Source organism: Balaenoptera physalus (genome assembly GCF_965194825.1).
Source record: "Balaenoptera physalus genome assembly, chromosome: 18".
Taxonomy (NCBI): Eukaryota; Metazoa; Chordata; class Mammalia; order Artiodactyla; family Balaenopteridae; genus Balaenoptera; species Balaenoptera physalus.
This window is the reverse complement of record NC_138899.1, coordinates 12,076,755-12,091,314: the sequence shown is the minus strand read 5'-3', so window position 1 is coordinate 12,091,314 and position 14,560 is coordinate 12,076,755. Positions and strand designations below refer to the sequence as shown.

General features: G+C 50.2%; 1 protein-coding gene across 2 annotated transcripts in view; it reads right to left on the bottom strand.

The window, feature by feature from the left end:
* The window catches only part of STK24 (serine/threonine kinase 24), a 103,233-nt gene that overhangs the window by 15,036 nt on the left and 73,637 nt on the right, over positions 1-14,560 (bottom strand). For both annotated transcript variants that reach the window (XM_082434667.1, XM_082434668.1), the window contains exons 3-5: positions 10,597-10,653; positions 4,519-4,627; positions 4,051-4,208 (exon numbers count right to left, since the gene is read on the bottom strand). In XM_082434667.1, coding sequence (XP_082290793.1) covers positions 4,051-4,208; positions 4,519-4,627; positions 10,597-10,653 — 324 coding nt within the window. The remainder of the gene's footprint in view (positions 1-4,050; positions 4,209-4,518; positions 4,628-10,596; positions 10,654-14,560) is intronic.

Genomic DNA, 14,560 nt, shown 5'->3' with positions numbered 1-14,560 from the left:
AATTGAGGTGTAGGAAGGGAACTGTTTTACCACCATGTGGGAAAGATAGGAAATTTAGCTATTAAGAGAAAACAAACAGTGATTTTCAATAATGAGCCTAAGTCCAAAGTTATAAAGGCAGGTGCTTTGAACTGCAGATATTTCTTTGTGAACAGATTTTTTTTCTCCGTATGTGGTTAGTTCTGGATAGAATTCCCCTAAAAGTGACAACACAGAATTATCTGCTACTGATGAGCAACAGGGGTGAGGGGATGCGAGTGGGGTGCTACCAGTATACAACAACTCTCCAAATCCTTGCAGTAATACCAAGTTAAGTAAAAGTAAGCTGGCTACATCGCTGCAGACAAAATACAATTTAAGTGGCATAAAAAATTTATGTATACCAAATATTGTATAAAGAACCACAAGAGGGGGACTTCCCTGGCGGTCCAGTGGTTAAGAATCTGTGCTTCCACTGCAGGGAGCATGGGTTCAATCCCTGGTCGGGGAACTAAGATCCTGCATGCTGCGCAGTGCGGCCAAAACAAAAAAAAGAAAAGAACCATAAGAGGAAGAGGGAAAAAACCATGGAGAACCCCAAGTAACAGTTGTAACTAGTCAAAAACATAGCTCATGGATTTACTAGAAACTATTTGCTTAATTAGATGCAATATTTAGGAACACATTAGTAAGTGGCATCTAGAGGTATAAAACTGTTGATGAGCAACTCCATAGCAATACACGGCCCAACCATCACTTCATGCTAGGATAAAACCTGTCATGAGTCCCCAGGCTGGATGCTTTTCCCACTCACATCCTTCCCCCACCTCCAGGGCGCACTAGCCAGGAGGTGGGTAATTCCTGGTCCTGAAGACGGACCAGGGGAGTCCATGGGCTGGCATCGGGAAAGGAGGGCCAGTCACGTGCCAGTGGACAGGCTAGCCTTTCTGATTCCAACTGACGGCCAATCCCACTGTGTTTCCACTCATCTTTTTTTTTTTTCCATCAACACATCACTGTTTCCATCTTTCACCATGGTTAGACTGCAAACAGTTATTTCAGACGTGACTGGACACCAAAATAACTTAGCTTGTGCTTGGGTACTAGGCCTACAGATGCTTTTCTTTTCATCTCATTTTTTCCGGTACTTTCCAGATTAAAGACTATGTGCTGCTTTTGAGATCAAAAAAAAGGAAAGTCATTTACAAGAGAATACTGACACCGGCCCCTCAGCCTCTACGGGAGTCGTTTAGTTAATAGGAAGTCTACCACGTTCTTCTCCTCAACCTACAATTCCAGTGCAAACGGCTCTCCTCTCCCCCAGCGGGCTTGGTCTGAACGTCCTTCCCTCGTCTCGGAAGGGCTGAAAGGCCTGCGTCTGTGAAGCCCTCCCCAGATCACTCCGACCTCCTCTCAGCACCCCTGCACCCCGTTCACTGTCAGAGCGCCCGACACGCGGTGCCGCGCTCACTCACTGAAGACGTAAATCTTCAGCACAGCGCTGGGCTCAGCTACGGCAAAGACAGAAGGGATGAGTACAGAGAAGGGGACAAGGTCCTCACCCAAGTCTCCAATCCATCCACTAACACACCAGCCTAATATCCTTACAAAGGAAGGGGAAAAAGATGGAGGTTCTTCGCCGAAGACCCCCGCTCCATCGATGACCCCACAGGCTTCCCGGGGGGCAGAGCAGAGCTCTCCCCTGTGGCCCCATCTCCACAGTCTGGGGACTCCTTACACTAAGCCACCCCAAGTCACCTTAAAAATAATATGCCTCTTAAGGCACACGGGCCAACACGACTTAGACATCCTGTGCTCAGACCAAGAGCTGAGGTGGCATCATCAGTCCAGGCAAATGACAAGGGGCCAAATGTACTGGTTCCAGAGGTGACTGTGCCAAGCAGGGCTCTAGACGTACACACGAGACTTAAGGCCAACACCCCCTTCAGCTCAGGGACATGAGGGTGCTGGTGAGGCAGGTACGGTCCATCCTCACCCCAACCCCACCTGCCTTTGAGAATCAGCACGTGTGCCCCGACGTGAAACTGTCGCGCGCACCCTGCTTCCCCAGGGACCCCGGGGCTGCCAGCTCTTGACCTGTCATGCAGAGACTAGTGGGGAAACTGGCTAGACATACATGCCAGGACAGAAGGGGGCACTGGAAAGAAGCCGAGTGTGTGTATCAGGAGAGCAGAGGTGCCCCTCGAAGAGCGTAACCGCCCTGCCACACGAGCCTCAGACAGGGGCAGTCACTGGAAACTGCTCCAGACAAGAGCTGCCAGCCCAGGGGCACATCCCCCCACCCTCAGGCCCCCGGCCTCTGGCAGCCTTTCCTGACAAACCTCAGGACTCGGGCCCTGAACCTTATCTGCACTTCCCACACCTCCTGTGTCAACAAACCTGGGAAGAGAATTTCACAAACATCTTCACTATGAGTTCCAGCTAAGAGCTGTTGGGTCTGATCCAAGCAAACGAAAGAACTGGCTTTTGCCATAAGCCAGAGTAAAAGGTAAGGTAGGTAAGGGTTTGCAAGAAATGTGACATGCTTTCTTAAGCTCCCCAGCCAAGCGTGCATTCCCTGTTAAGTTTGCGACAGTGTCTTTTAATCTGTCTAAAAAAAACACCACAGCATCTACTGATCACACAAGAGCATTTTGATCTCGACAGCTCCAGGAAAAAGGTGACAAAGCTTCACGATGCCATGGGATCTGTACAGTGCAGAGGCCGCCTTCAGCAAACACCCAGAGAAGTCCTGCCCAGGAAGAAAGGCGGGGAAGGAAGGTCTCAGGCAGCCCGGACAATCCTTGAAGAAGTGTGAGGTGAGCAGTAATGAGTAACACTGAAAAGGTAAGATCTGAATCCTGAGTCACAGAGGCCATGGTCGACCAGCTAACTGACCAGAAAGGGAAAGGAGAGAAGAATCAGTGGGGTGTAATCAGATGAGTTAAGAAACTTGGATTCTAGCCCCAGCCTTGCCAAAATCTAGACCTGAGAACTTTGATAAATGGGCCTCAGCTTAAAATAAAGAGAATGAACTGCACACGTAAGTTCCTGTTGAGTCTTAAAACGATACGACCCCAGGAAAAGGGACAACAGCAAAAGCTGCTGCTGAGATCGGAAGTAGCTATGGAGGTAAACCCATCCCAGGGGCAAGGCAGACACACCAGAAACTAGACAGCTCTGCTATCTTGAGGGTTGAAAACCGAATCGTCACTTATTGGCCATTGGCTACCAAGGCCACGAGGACGCCTAGGGGAGTCACGGCCACCATTACAACTCGACAGTGAGAGGGCCAGGTCCGCCTCTGCCGCGATGGACACGCACCCCGGCAACTTCAGCACCAACGCAACAGCTCCCCACGCCGAGCTCGGGTCCCCAGGAAAAGCTACCCTACGCTCCGTGTGCTATGCTTCACAAGGTGGGGATCTGCCAGGTATTGAGAAGATTCCACTTAAAGAGAAGAAATGGTGTTTGGCATGTCAGTGTATCTGAGTTAAATATTTGTTTGCCTAGAAATACCGGTTTAGAGAAGCCTATTCTCTGTGGCCCACGTGGAGATCTCACTGCATTCAGGTCACCGAGACAGAGTCGGTGTGGGATGTGAGAGTGAAATGAGGTCTAGGAGGCGGGGCTCCTGGGCTTTTTGAGTCTATATTAAACAGTTTTAGAAAGTTGAAGGGCAACAGGGAAGAAAGAAGACGGGAAAAGCTGGGAGAGTGCAGCATATGACAGGTGAAAGAGGCTGGAAAAGGGAATCACGATTTTGCCTCAAGTTGGTAAGGAGCCGCTGAGGACAACAATCCCAGCTGGGGGGGATCTAAACGCGAGGACGGGGGGATCTAAACGCGAGGACGGGGGGATCTAAACGCGAGGACGGGAGGCTGTGCGGCCGCCCGGAGAGCACTCTTCTGCCCGGGTGCGGGCCTTCCAGTTCGGCGGACTCTCCGTTCCTCCCGTGGGACCCTTTCTGCCCTTGCCCCTTAAATAGTGCTCAGAGTTCTGCCCAAGGCCCTCTGCCCTCCCCCACTCCTCAGGCTCCTCTGACCAGCCAGCCAAGGCGCCGCCCCTCACCTTTGAGTCGTAGGCCGACTGCTTGATGACTTCAGGCGCCATCCAGAAAGGGGTGCCCACGAAGGTGTTTCTCTTTATCTGGGTGTCTGTCAGCTGGCCCGCCACTCCAAAATCCGCCAGCTTCACCTCTCCGTGTTCAGAGAGCAGGACGTTGGCAGCTGTAAAAGAGAACCAAAGACGTCTCCTGCCGTCATCTGCTGGAGAGTTCCGCCCGCTACCATTTGGGAACAGGCACACGCGTGCCGTGCCCCAGCACCATCAGGCGCTCGACAAGAACAGGGAGCAGGGCTGTGCTTCCGGTGAGACGCCCCCATGGCCCGCCCCACCTACCCAGGCATGTCGAAGGCACTCTCCGCATACCCACAGGACAACTTCCCTTGAGAAGAGAAGCACAGTTAAAACTCTACAACTAACACTCCTTCCTCGCCTTGGGTATTTCAAAGGAATATAAACAAGATGTTTTCTCACCTTTAATATCTCTATGAATTTTCTTCTCCGAATGCAAATAATCAAGTCCTTTCAGTATTTCTCTTAATATAGTAGCAATCTGGGTTTCATCTAAAGGGCCAGGTTCTAACTAACAAGAAAAAAAATGATTAAAGTTACTTAAATGATTAGATGAAAAAGTGTGAGATGATAGAACAGAGTCAATGTTAAATGGACGAGAATAATCAAACCTGAAATCTTCTTCACTCCAAAACAGAATTAAAACCTAATTAAAAGGCCCTTTAAAAAACCCCACAAAGAACCGGAGAAAATGACTTTGCTGAATGAAGCAAAGCTGGCTTAAGAATCAAAGTCGGGCCAATGAGAAAGGCCGTGGTCAGCCTGCCGTGCCTGCGGGCTGAGCTGGGAGGGATGTCAGTCCAGAAAGCAAGAGCCCAGCACCTCGCAGTGCTGGCCAGGGAGGTGACAGAGCAGCCTGGCTCTGTCCTAACACAGGTAACGGTTATCAAAACACAAGCACGTCAAAAAGAGAAGGCCTGGGAGCTGACTGCTTGCTGCGGCTACCCCTGCACCGGAATTTTTTAAATCTGAATTTTAAAACTTGGGGGAAGAGAGCAGAAAAGAGCTCAATCCCTCATGATTGAATTTTTTTATGTGATATGATATATATACACACGTATGTTATGTAATAGAAACATTAGTTAGTATAGTACCCCAAATGACATAATAACTGCCTGAGAATAAATTTTTCAAGGAAACTCGAAGGAATTGACACTGACTCCTCACTGTTGTTAATTATACAAAGATGTAAGGCAGACAAGTCAGGTACACACATCCCCATTAAAGGAAAGAAATTCAGACAAGTTCTAGAGCTCAGTTCAAACTGGACAGTAAGCCTACCATCACTTGTACAGCAGAGAATTCAACCACAACCAACCACATAACTACCTCAGCAAAACCACCTAACACTCCACCCAGAGGACAAACAGGGGAGGCGTCAGAGAAAGGGGCAGGATTCTAACAATGTAATTTTTCATCCGAATGATGATGTTCGGTATTACGTTTTCAGACTTGACAGTGAATTCCACCATAACCCAAATTCACACATGTTAGTCAACAGGACGACACAATTCCATGATGCTCACCGAGTAGGTCTTAAAAAGATAGATTTGCTTTAAACCAAAGGGAATGGAAACCAAGACACGTCTTCTGAGGTAGCGTTCCGACGGACACGTACATTTTCTCGGACAGACAAGTCCTGCTGTCTCAGGGCCTTCAGTGGGATGGTGGTGGTGGAACAGCTGATCATTTCTGGGCCCAGGTTGGGGCACAGAGAACCCCCTTCTCACTTCATAACAGCGTGATAGCAGCTGCCCCGCTTTCTGGTCCATCCAGCGAGCTGGTCACAGGCCCAACCTGATCCATGAAAATCCGCAAAGCCCGGGAGGAAGGGGGTGGTTCTCGAAGTCAGGGCCACCTCTCTGGGACTCTGGCCCGTCTGGCAGCGGGGCCCCCACTCTCAAGCCACTTTTTCACACTCAGAACCCGGGTGGAAGGGAGGCTCCTTGCTTTTCGTTTCACAGTGTGCTACAGACGCAGAGAAGTCACACTGACAGGTAACCAGCCCCCCAGGAAGTCCTCCAAGTCCTAATTAGGATCCCGCCCACGACTGCCACAGACCAGGGCGGCCCACTGTGCTCTCTGTTCCGCGGAACCTAATTCCTCCCCAAGTTGTCTGACCCAGAGTCTTGTTCTCAAGAAATACATTGAAACAACTGTTCCTAAGCACACAATCTGGAAACCCTGCCTTGTCTGCCTGCTCCACATCTATTTCTGAGTTCACAGATTGGGGGAATTTTAATACTCAAAATGAGGAAAATGCACTTTTCTCATAGCCTGGGGAAAAAGAGGAAGGAGGCAGAGATGCTGGCGAATTTGCTCTTATGCCCCGGTACAGACCGCAGAAGGGTAACCCCGCCGTTCAAAATGCTCTCCCAGAGCAGGGCTTCCATCTCCTCCTCCAGCAGGTTTTCACCCAGGCAGACAGCCAGGAACGTCTGGCTGGACTTGGGCTTACCCACCTCCGCCCTCCTATGATCAACTGTCTGGAAAGGAACGGCGGAGCAGCCTGGAGTCATCACCAAGGAGAGAGAAGACTGAGGAACACGAACTGACACATCTTCTGCTGGACCATTTAAGAGCTGGCTCTCTGACTGATATATATATATATATGGTTATGCCCTTTTAAATCTGGCCTAAACACCACCCACCAATGATTCATAGGCGGGGGCAGGAAGAGAGAGACTCTATCTACAGGGCAGGGAGATCCTTCAAGGTGTCAGAATTCACTGTAAAGGGTATTCAGTTGTTCCCTAGAGCACAGAGCTCCTCGCTGGCGGGTACTCACATTCTCCACCACTAACATTCCTAAGCAGTCTCTTCATTAAGAGGACTGTGGAATCTTCAAATAATCTCTCTAAAAGAAAGACTCAGAGGAAAAAAAAAAAAAATGTAGACTGCTCCTCGTCTCTGGGTGACTTCTAATTCCCCCTCCCAAATCTGTTTTCCCCTCTTCCTCTGTAATAGACTCTCGGCCTGCACGTGGCCACCCAACTAGAGACCGTATCTGCCGGCCTCTGCAGCAGCAAGTTTGGCCACATGACTGAGTTCTTGCCAAAGGAATACTTGCAGAAGTGCCCCTTCCCGGTCTTGGCTTTGAAACACCGGCAGCCAGAGAGGATAAGGACTGAAGCCCATGGGAAGCCACCCACCCCTGCAGGACCCTGACGACCACATGGCCCGGAGACCACTGACCCCACGTGTGGGAGAGAAATTTCCATCTCGTGTGAGACACTGTTTGGAGACCACCACAACAGCAGCTTGGCCTAAACATGAATGAATATGTCATCTCATTTTTTTAAATTCACATGGCATATTCATTTTTAAGTTTGTCAAACATCTCTGCTTGACTGAGTGACCAATTTATGTAGCCTAGTTCCTTCTTAATTAAGATTCCAAGGTTGCCCCTTAGATTCTCCTATCATACTGACTCATCTTTTAGTCAGTGAAAAATCTTCCAGTCTCAGGCCCTCTGTTGCTAATCCTTATTCCCCTTCTCCCAATTCACCTCATGCTGTTTTATTTTCCTTGTAGCACTTTCCCACATGCGATATAATCAACTGTCCGCCTCTACTTGGAAGCTCAATTCCAGAATGAAAAGAAAGCCAAAAAAAATTAACTATCACACATGCTCACAAGGCAATCCTGGGTGAAGGAAGGTGCCATCTTCCTGCCCAGGCTAAGGTGTTATTAAGACTCAATGCAGGGAATTAAACTAATGTCTCACAGCCTAAGTAAAAAGGCATGATAACTAAAATGTAGAGTGAAAAAAGCCACCCGGTCTATAGTATTTCGTTATAGCAGCCCCAGTGCATGAAGAGAAAGGATGAATCTAGAGTGAGGAAAGAGCCGGAGAGATCTTTGTGCTCTGGGAAATAGCAGAGCCCTGCCCTTGAACAAGACACCGTCATCTTTCCCTCCACGGGCCTCATGTACAGGGGCTGCTCCGAAGACATACAAACATATCAGCATTGTGCCTCTTAACAGAGAGAGACATTAAACAAAGGCAAGGTGGGATTTTTCTAAGAAATGCCCCAAATCCATATATTCAGCTACCTGGTAACAAATCTTCATATGCAACAATACTCTGGTTTTTAGAATCTTGTGTAAACATTTAATAGACACTCTCAAAATAATCTTAATAGTCTTCAACATTCAAAAAACTCTTGTATCCCATTATTAAAGTGCATCTTCTTTGAGGACTGGGGTCAGGCCAACAGAAAAGGGATAAGAGATGAAGAAAGATACGACAAAGTCAGAGGGAGGGGAAGGACAGCGCAGGGTCAGGGCTTTGCAGCTGGTTACAACAAGGTCCAACGTCCAGCTCTATCTGCTAGCTGGCACACCTAACTTCTGAGTATTTCCGTTTCCTCGAGTAAAATGAGACGATTTGGGGACATTCAAAAAGGGACGCCTGGTTCTTGTCACCAGAGCCCCTGATGTGGAAGATGGATGGCAGTTTGCTGGGACTCGCACCATATGGGATTTTAGTTAATAAGTGGAGAATTCGACACTTCCTTCCAACTGTAATGTCTAAAATTTCACAGACTTCAAAGCTCCAAAGAAAGTTACCACTAAATAAATTATTGTGGCATTAAGAATGAATAAACTAAAGCATTTAGAGACTAGAATTGCTGTTCTGAAGGACTCAATGTTGGAAAAGAGTCCCCACAAATCATTTTATACATGCCACAAATGAAACTCACTTATGATAATAGTAAATCTAATTATACAAAATGAGGCAATTTTCTGCATTTCTGTAGTATTTCCCAAAGGAGTAAAAAAAAAAAAAAAAAGAAAAGCTCTTTGTGTCATATGTATATTTACAGAAAAGAAGCAAAGGAAGTCATAAAATTTATCCAGCTGTTTTGCTGCTTTCTCCATTTTAGTATCACTGTTTATACCATATTAAATTTTTTTCCTGAACTTTCCTTTTGACCAATTGCTTTTATGGTTTATAACATTATGTGATTTTTTTTTAAATTGGGTACATAAGCCTTTCAGAGATACATACAGTTCTGGAGGTTTTACCTTCCCCCCAAAATACTAATTGTTACTATTACTGTGAGAAAGTAAACTCCTTTTAATCAAAGGGTATTTCTTTTCTTAGTGAATAAAATCTGTGTAAACTGTAACCACCAAAAAATGCTAGCTTCTTTCAGCTGTGAGACCAGTGAAAACTGCAGACCTACCACCCTGACAACCGTCTAGCAAACAGAACCCACGCTCTAACACTAAAATGACAGATCAGGCCTGACTCGGAAATCACCACTCACCCAAAAGCCCCGCTTTTACAGGACGGGCAGGGAAAGAGTGCTGATTACGTTGATTTCACCGCATAACCACATGGGGATGAAATGTCAGGGGCTAAACAACTGTGTGAGATTTTTCAAACTTTGTTTTGCATATATTGTGTTTCAAGGATGACTTAAGTAATGCTCGTGATTTACTGGTTATTTCTGAGCATCTCATCAGAGGCCAACATGTAACCATGTTTTACCACAAGAGGGGAGTTACAGACTGTGACTTTGAGGTCATCCTACACCGGAGCTGCCTCTACCACGTGTGTGGGCTGGACACCTAGGTCCAGGCCAGGTAGGAGACACTGCCACTGGCGGGGGTCCAGCTCCACCAAAGACACACTGTGAGCGCAGCAAGGCCTCTCTGCGTGTGCATCCAGGAAACAGAAACACGCGTTCCTGCTTGGCCTGACGGCTGCTCCCATTTGTGATACTGTGCCCGTCTCTTACCTCTGATATCAAATTTTAATTTTAAAAAATTCTAGTTCTGATTAATCATAAATGAAAATGTTCCACGCATATTTCAGAAGCGAAGTTACTATCTGAAACATGAAACAATGATGGGGTACCAGCTCCACAAAAGGTAAAACCAGTTTTAGAAAATAAGAAACTGTTCTTAAGTCAGACACAGCAGGCGACATCCTTCATGGCTGCTTGGAATGAATTCACTGGTTTCCCATGAAATAGCAAAACTGTCTTCAAAAGCAGATCTATACGCAGACGTAAGCTGGGACGAAGTGAGAGAGTGGTGTGGACATATATACACTACCAAATGTAAAACAGATAGCTAGTGGGAAGCAGTCACATAGCACGGGGAGATCAGCTCAGTGCTTTGTGACCACCTAGAGGGGTGGGATAGGGAGGGTGGGAGGGAGGGAGATGCAAGAGGGAAGAGATATGGGGACATATGTATATGTATAACTGATTCACTTTGTTATAAAGCAGAAACTAACACACCACTGTAAAGCAATTATACTCCAATAAAGATGTTAGACAAAAAAAAAAAGATCTATAATTTACAGTAACGTATCAGAAGCAGAAATCCCTATTATAAGGAATAGTTTGGTCCTTTTTTCATGCAACTTAAAAGGGAAACAGAAATGTAAACAGAATTATCTTTACAAGCAAGACTGACTGACAAGACCTCGGATGTGTATTAAACGTCCAACGTGATACTTACTAGGTCCAGCGCGGAGCCTCCACCAAGATATTCCATTATTATCCATAATTTAGTGTCCTACAGAAAAAACAAAAAGAGAGACAAATTATTTTTTTTAAAAAAGCAGAAAAGATTATTTTAAATGATCTAAGGGTATTTTGCGCTGTCATTTTGGAACTAGAAAATTTTATAAATACACAACAGCGAGAAAAGCGTGTCCGAGTGAGAACTGGGTGGGAAGCCTGCGCTGTGCCGGAGGGGCCCCGCACCAGACCCCCCGGCAGTGCGCTCCACAGCTACTGCACCGGGGCTCCGAGGGGCGCGTCTGTTTTCACACAACCTCAGGGGGTGATCCTCTGGCACAGGAGAGTTTGGGAACCAGTCCCCAAGGCCAGTACCATGCACACCCATCCCGCCCTGAGCGTCAGACAGGAGGCGACCGGAGCACAGCCCTGGGGACGGACCACCTCCCCCCCCACCCCCCGTCTGCAGCTCTGAGATGCACAGAGGGCAGGTGGCATAGCTGGTGCGGCCTGTCCCCCACTGCCTTGCTCTGGAGCTGGGCGGCCACCCTGAAGGCCGCCATCCCCCCCTCCGGGATCTCCAGGAGAGCAGAGGGGCCCGAGCCTTGCCCCAGTCCTCCAGCCCCCTCACCAGCCTCCGTGTCTTGTGTCTCTTCCATCCGTCTCTCCTGAAGCCCCCCAGTGCCCATGGCTTCCAGGGTTCTTTTCAAACACAAATCCTGAAGTGCTACTCCCCTGAAAGCCAGCAAGCAAGGAAACACCCACCCAGCCCTCCCGGGGGATGAGGGCACACCGGTGCGGGGTCAGGAGCACAGGGCCTGGGGGTGAGCCAGACCCCGGCTCACAGCCTGCAGACCTGGCAGTTGCTTCCTCTGAAGCCTCTGACAGGGCGCCTGGCCGAATGAGTGCCCGCGCCACAGCAGGCAAGCTTGAAGGCTGGGGGGCGCGGCGACCTGCCACGGCCTGCGGCGCCCGGTCCACAGCCTGGGAGCAGGTATGCCAGCATCAGGCTGCTTCCCTGCTAACGCGGCACTCTCCGGTTGCTTTCAAGTGCATCAAAAAGAAGAAAAGCAAACAAAACCCTTCCTAGGCTCTTTGGTACCTTCAGGATGGAGCTGAGCCCGAGCTCTTCAGAGCAAGCAGGGCCCTTGCCAGGCCCCATCCTCGCTGCTCCCTGACTCTAGCGATGCTGAAAGATTTGCTCTTCTGGACTGAGTCGCAGTTTCCTCAATCAGGAAAACCCTCACCAGCTCCCCTCCCCCGCCCCCCACTTTAGCACCTTTGGTCTGATCTTCACTTAGATTTGCTTGTCTGTGTTTCCCACCAACAGCAAGCTAAGCGGCTGGGGGCAGCGCCTGGCACGGTCAAGCCCAGGAAAGGCGGCCTGTGGCACCTGTAGCGGAGGAAGGGCAATGATGCTGACTGCCTGTTCACTTCAGGGAGGCACTCATGCCTGCGCTACGCTTGTAAGTTTCTTTTACAATTAAAATAAATCCTGACATCTGGAGCCAAGTCTGTGATATTATAAAGAAACAACCCAAGTTTTACTGTATGTGGAACACCTCCTCAAGTCTTTAAATGCCCTTGACTCCTGATACGATGAAGACAATCCCAGCCTAGACTGGAAAAGGCACGGAAACCTTACCTGATGTGTTTGGGGGTCTACCTGATAGACGCAAACATTTACTCACTCAATATTCATCCAGTCCGGGACACCAGCCTTGAGCAGGCTCCAGCACCCCCCGCTTCTGACTTCAAGAGAACTTCCTGGCAGAGAGAGTATTCTCCAGCCCTCCTTTATTTCACAGATACGCCCAATTCTTCCCCATGCCAATACCTCCCGAACACCTGCTCCTGGAAAAGGTCCGTGCTGTTTCCTCTAGACACCCCAAAAGCACCTTGTTTGAGAGCGAGAAATCAACTACTGCGGGGAACGGCCGACACCATTTTTGACCGCACAGGAAAAGCTAAATGGTTTTTCTATAAGGAACTTGGCAGTGCACATTTCTACTCTCATTCTCTTTTCTACGGTGCTGTCTGGCCCGGCTCCCATCCCTTTTACTTCGTGGGTGTTGAGGGTGAGTTCCGTACAGCGACATCAGCTCTGGCAGGCAGGTTCCCCCACCCCGCATCTGCATCTGTGGAGAGCTGGGGCAGAGGAACAGGACACCCTGGGAAACAGTCTGTGCTGACTCGGAGGTTCAGGGTCACTTCGCAGCTTCCGGAAGCAGCGAGACAGGTGACCCCGCCTCATCCTCCATTCCAAAGCTCCAGCTCCTCACCACCTACCAAGGAAGCAAAATAACCCTTTGCACGGCTCTCTCTCCTTTCAGGGAGTCATGACAGGGGACAAAGTGACCTGTTCTCCCGCAACCCTCAGGGGCACTTCAGCAACAGCAGAACACCTGGCAAACCAGGTGTCCCCCAGCTGAAAGGCTTTATAAAGCCCGAGCCTTCGCTGTATCTTCCTGGAGAGGAAGATGCAGTAAAAAGACCAGCCCCGCTTCTCTGTTCATCCAGCTCGTTCCTGGTACCAGACAGGCCAGAGCCTGAACACTAACACGAGGTCCGCCAGATTCAGGGGGCACTCAGGAAAACAGCACTAGGTCCTTCATTCAGGCCATTGCTTTTTAAATACTTGGCCAGGTCCTAGGACCCAGGTGCTTGTGTCCCCAGTTCCACCAGTTCCACCAGTCTGGGAATGGAAATTGCGTCAAGAAAGGTTCCACTGGTCCCACCTCTCAGCTGAACCTGCCTTCCCACCTCACGGGGTGTGCCGCTCACCTCGGCCGCCGAGCCAGCGAGAGAGCGGGGGAAAGCCCTGGGGACGAGGGGTCAGCGGCCTCACTGGCTCTGTGCTCTCCGCAGCCGGTCCCCGTGGGGAGCCCGTCTCTAAGGCGGAGGCCAGACCTCCAACGACTGGCGAGTCACAGCTCCCAGGAGTGGGCCCCAAGCGAGGGGACAGCAGGACCTGCCGGGTCACAGAGGCGGAACCAGCTGTCTTTTAAGATGAACCGAATGATGAGCTGGCACCGGGGCGGCGATGGAGGGAGGGAACGAGGCGGTCAAGTGCGGTCAGCCAGCAGGTAGGGCAGGAGTGAAGCAGCAAGAACCTAACGTGGAGGGCGAGGGGAGGGCCAGAGAACGGTCCATCCTGTAGCCTGTTGATGATAACACTTCACACTTCCTCCCAAAAGTCACCGGAGGGCACCGGGGCCGGCTCTCGCTCTTACTCAGCCCTTGAGGTGTGCAAGGACGAGGCCAGGAGCAGCGAACAAACGGCGCCTGCGCGGCGGGGAGAGGGGCGGGCTGGGGGCGGGGCAAGGCTGGGGGGCGGGGCACAGGCTGGGGGCGGGGCAAGGCAGGGGAAGGCAGCCTCGCTCAAATGCACACGGGCAATGCCCTCCACCGACAGGGAGCCCTGGGGGAGGCGGCAGAGGACAGGCTGACAAAGGTATCCACAGGTCCTTCACGCAGCGAGAGTCACTCTCCTTTCTCTTTAAAACAAAACCATCGCTGGTTTTAAGGTAGCTGACAGCTTCTACCAAATTCCAGTACGAATTCCCAACTCTGTGGCTTGGCGGACCAGCCCTTGGCAAGCTCGGACCCACCTGCCTCCTCTCACCTCCAGCTTCTCCCTGCGCCCAGCTCCAAGGCCCGCAGGCTTCTGCACGGCTGCTCCCGCTGCCAGGTGTGCCGCCCGCCGGCCTCTGAGGACAGCATTCGGGGTGCCCCTCTCCCTCCTCCATGCTCCAGGCCCAGGCTCTGTCCTCACTGCCCCTGCCTCAGGGACGGCAGCCCGGCTCACCCTCCGCCCAAGACTAGCCCCACCAGCAGTGCCCTCCGTTCACCCGCCACCTCCCATTCCCACGGGTGACCCCCAGCCCCACCGGTGACCCCACTACCCGCTTCGTCACCTCCCCCAGCACTCTCCTCCTCCACAGCTGCATTCCTCTGGACTC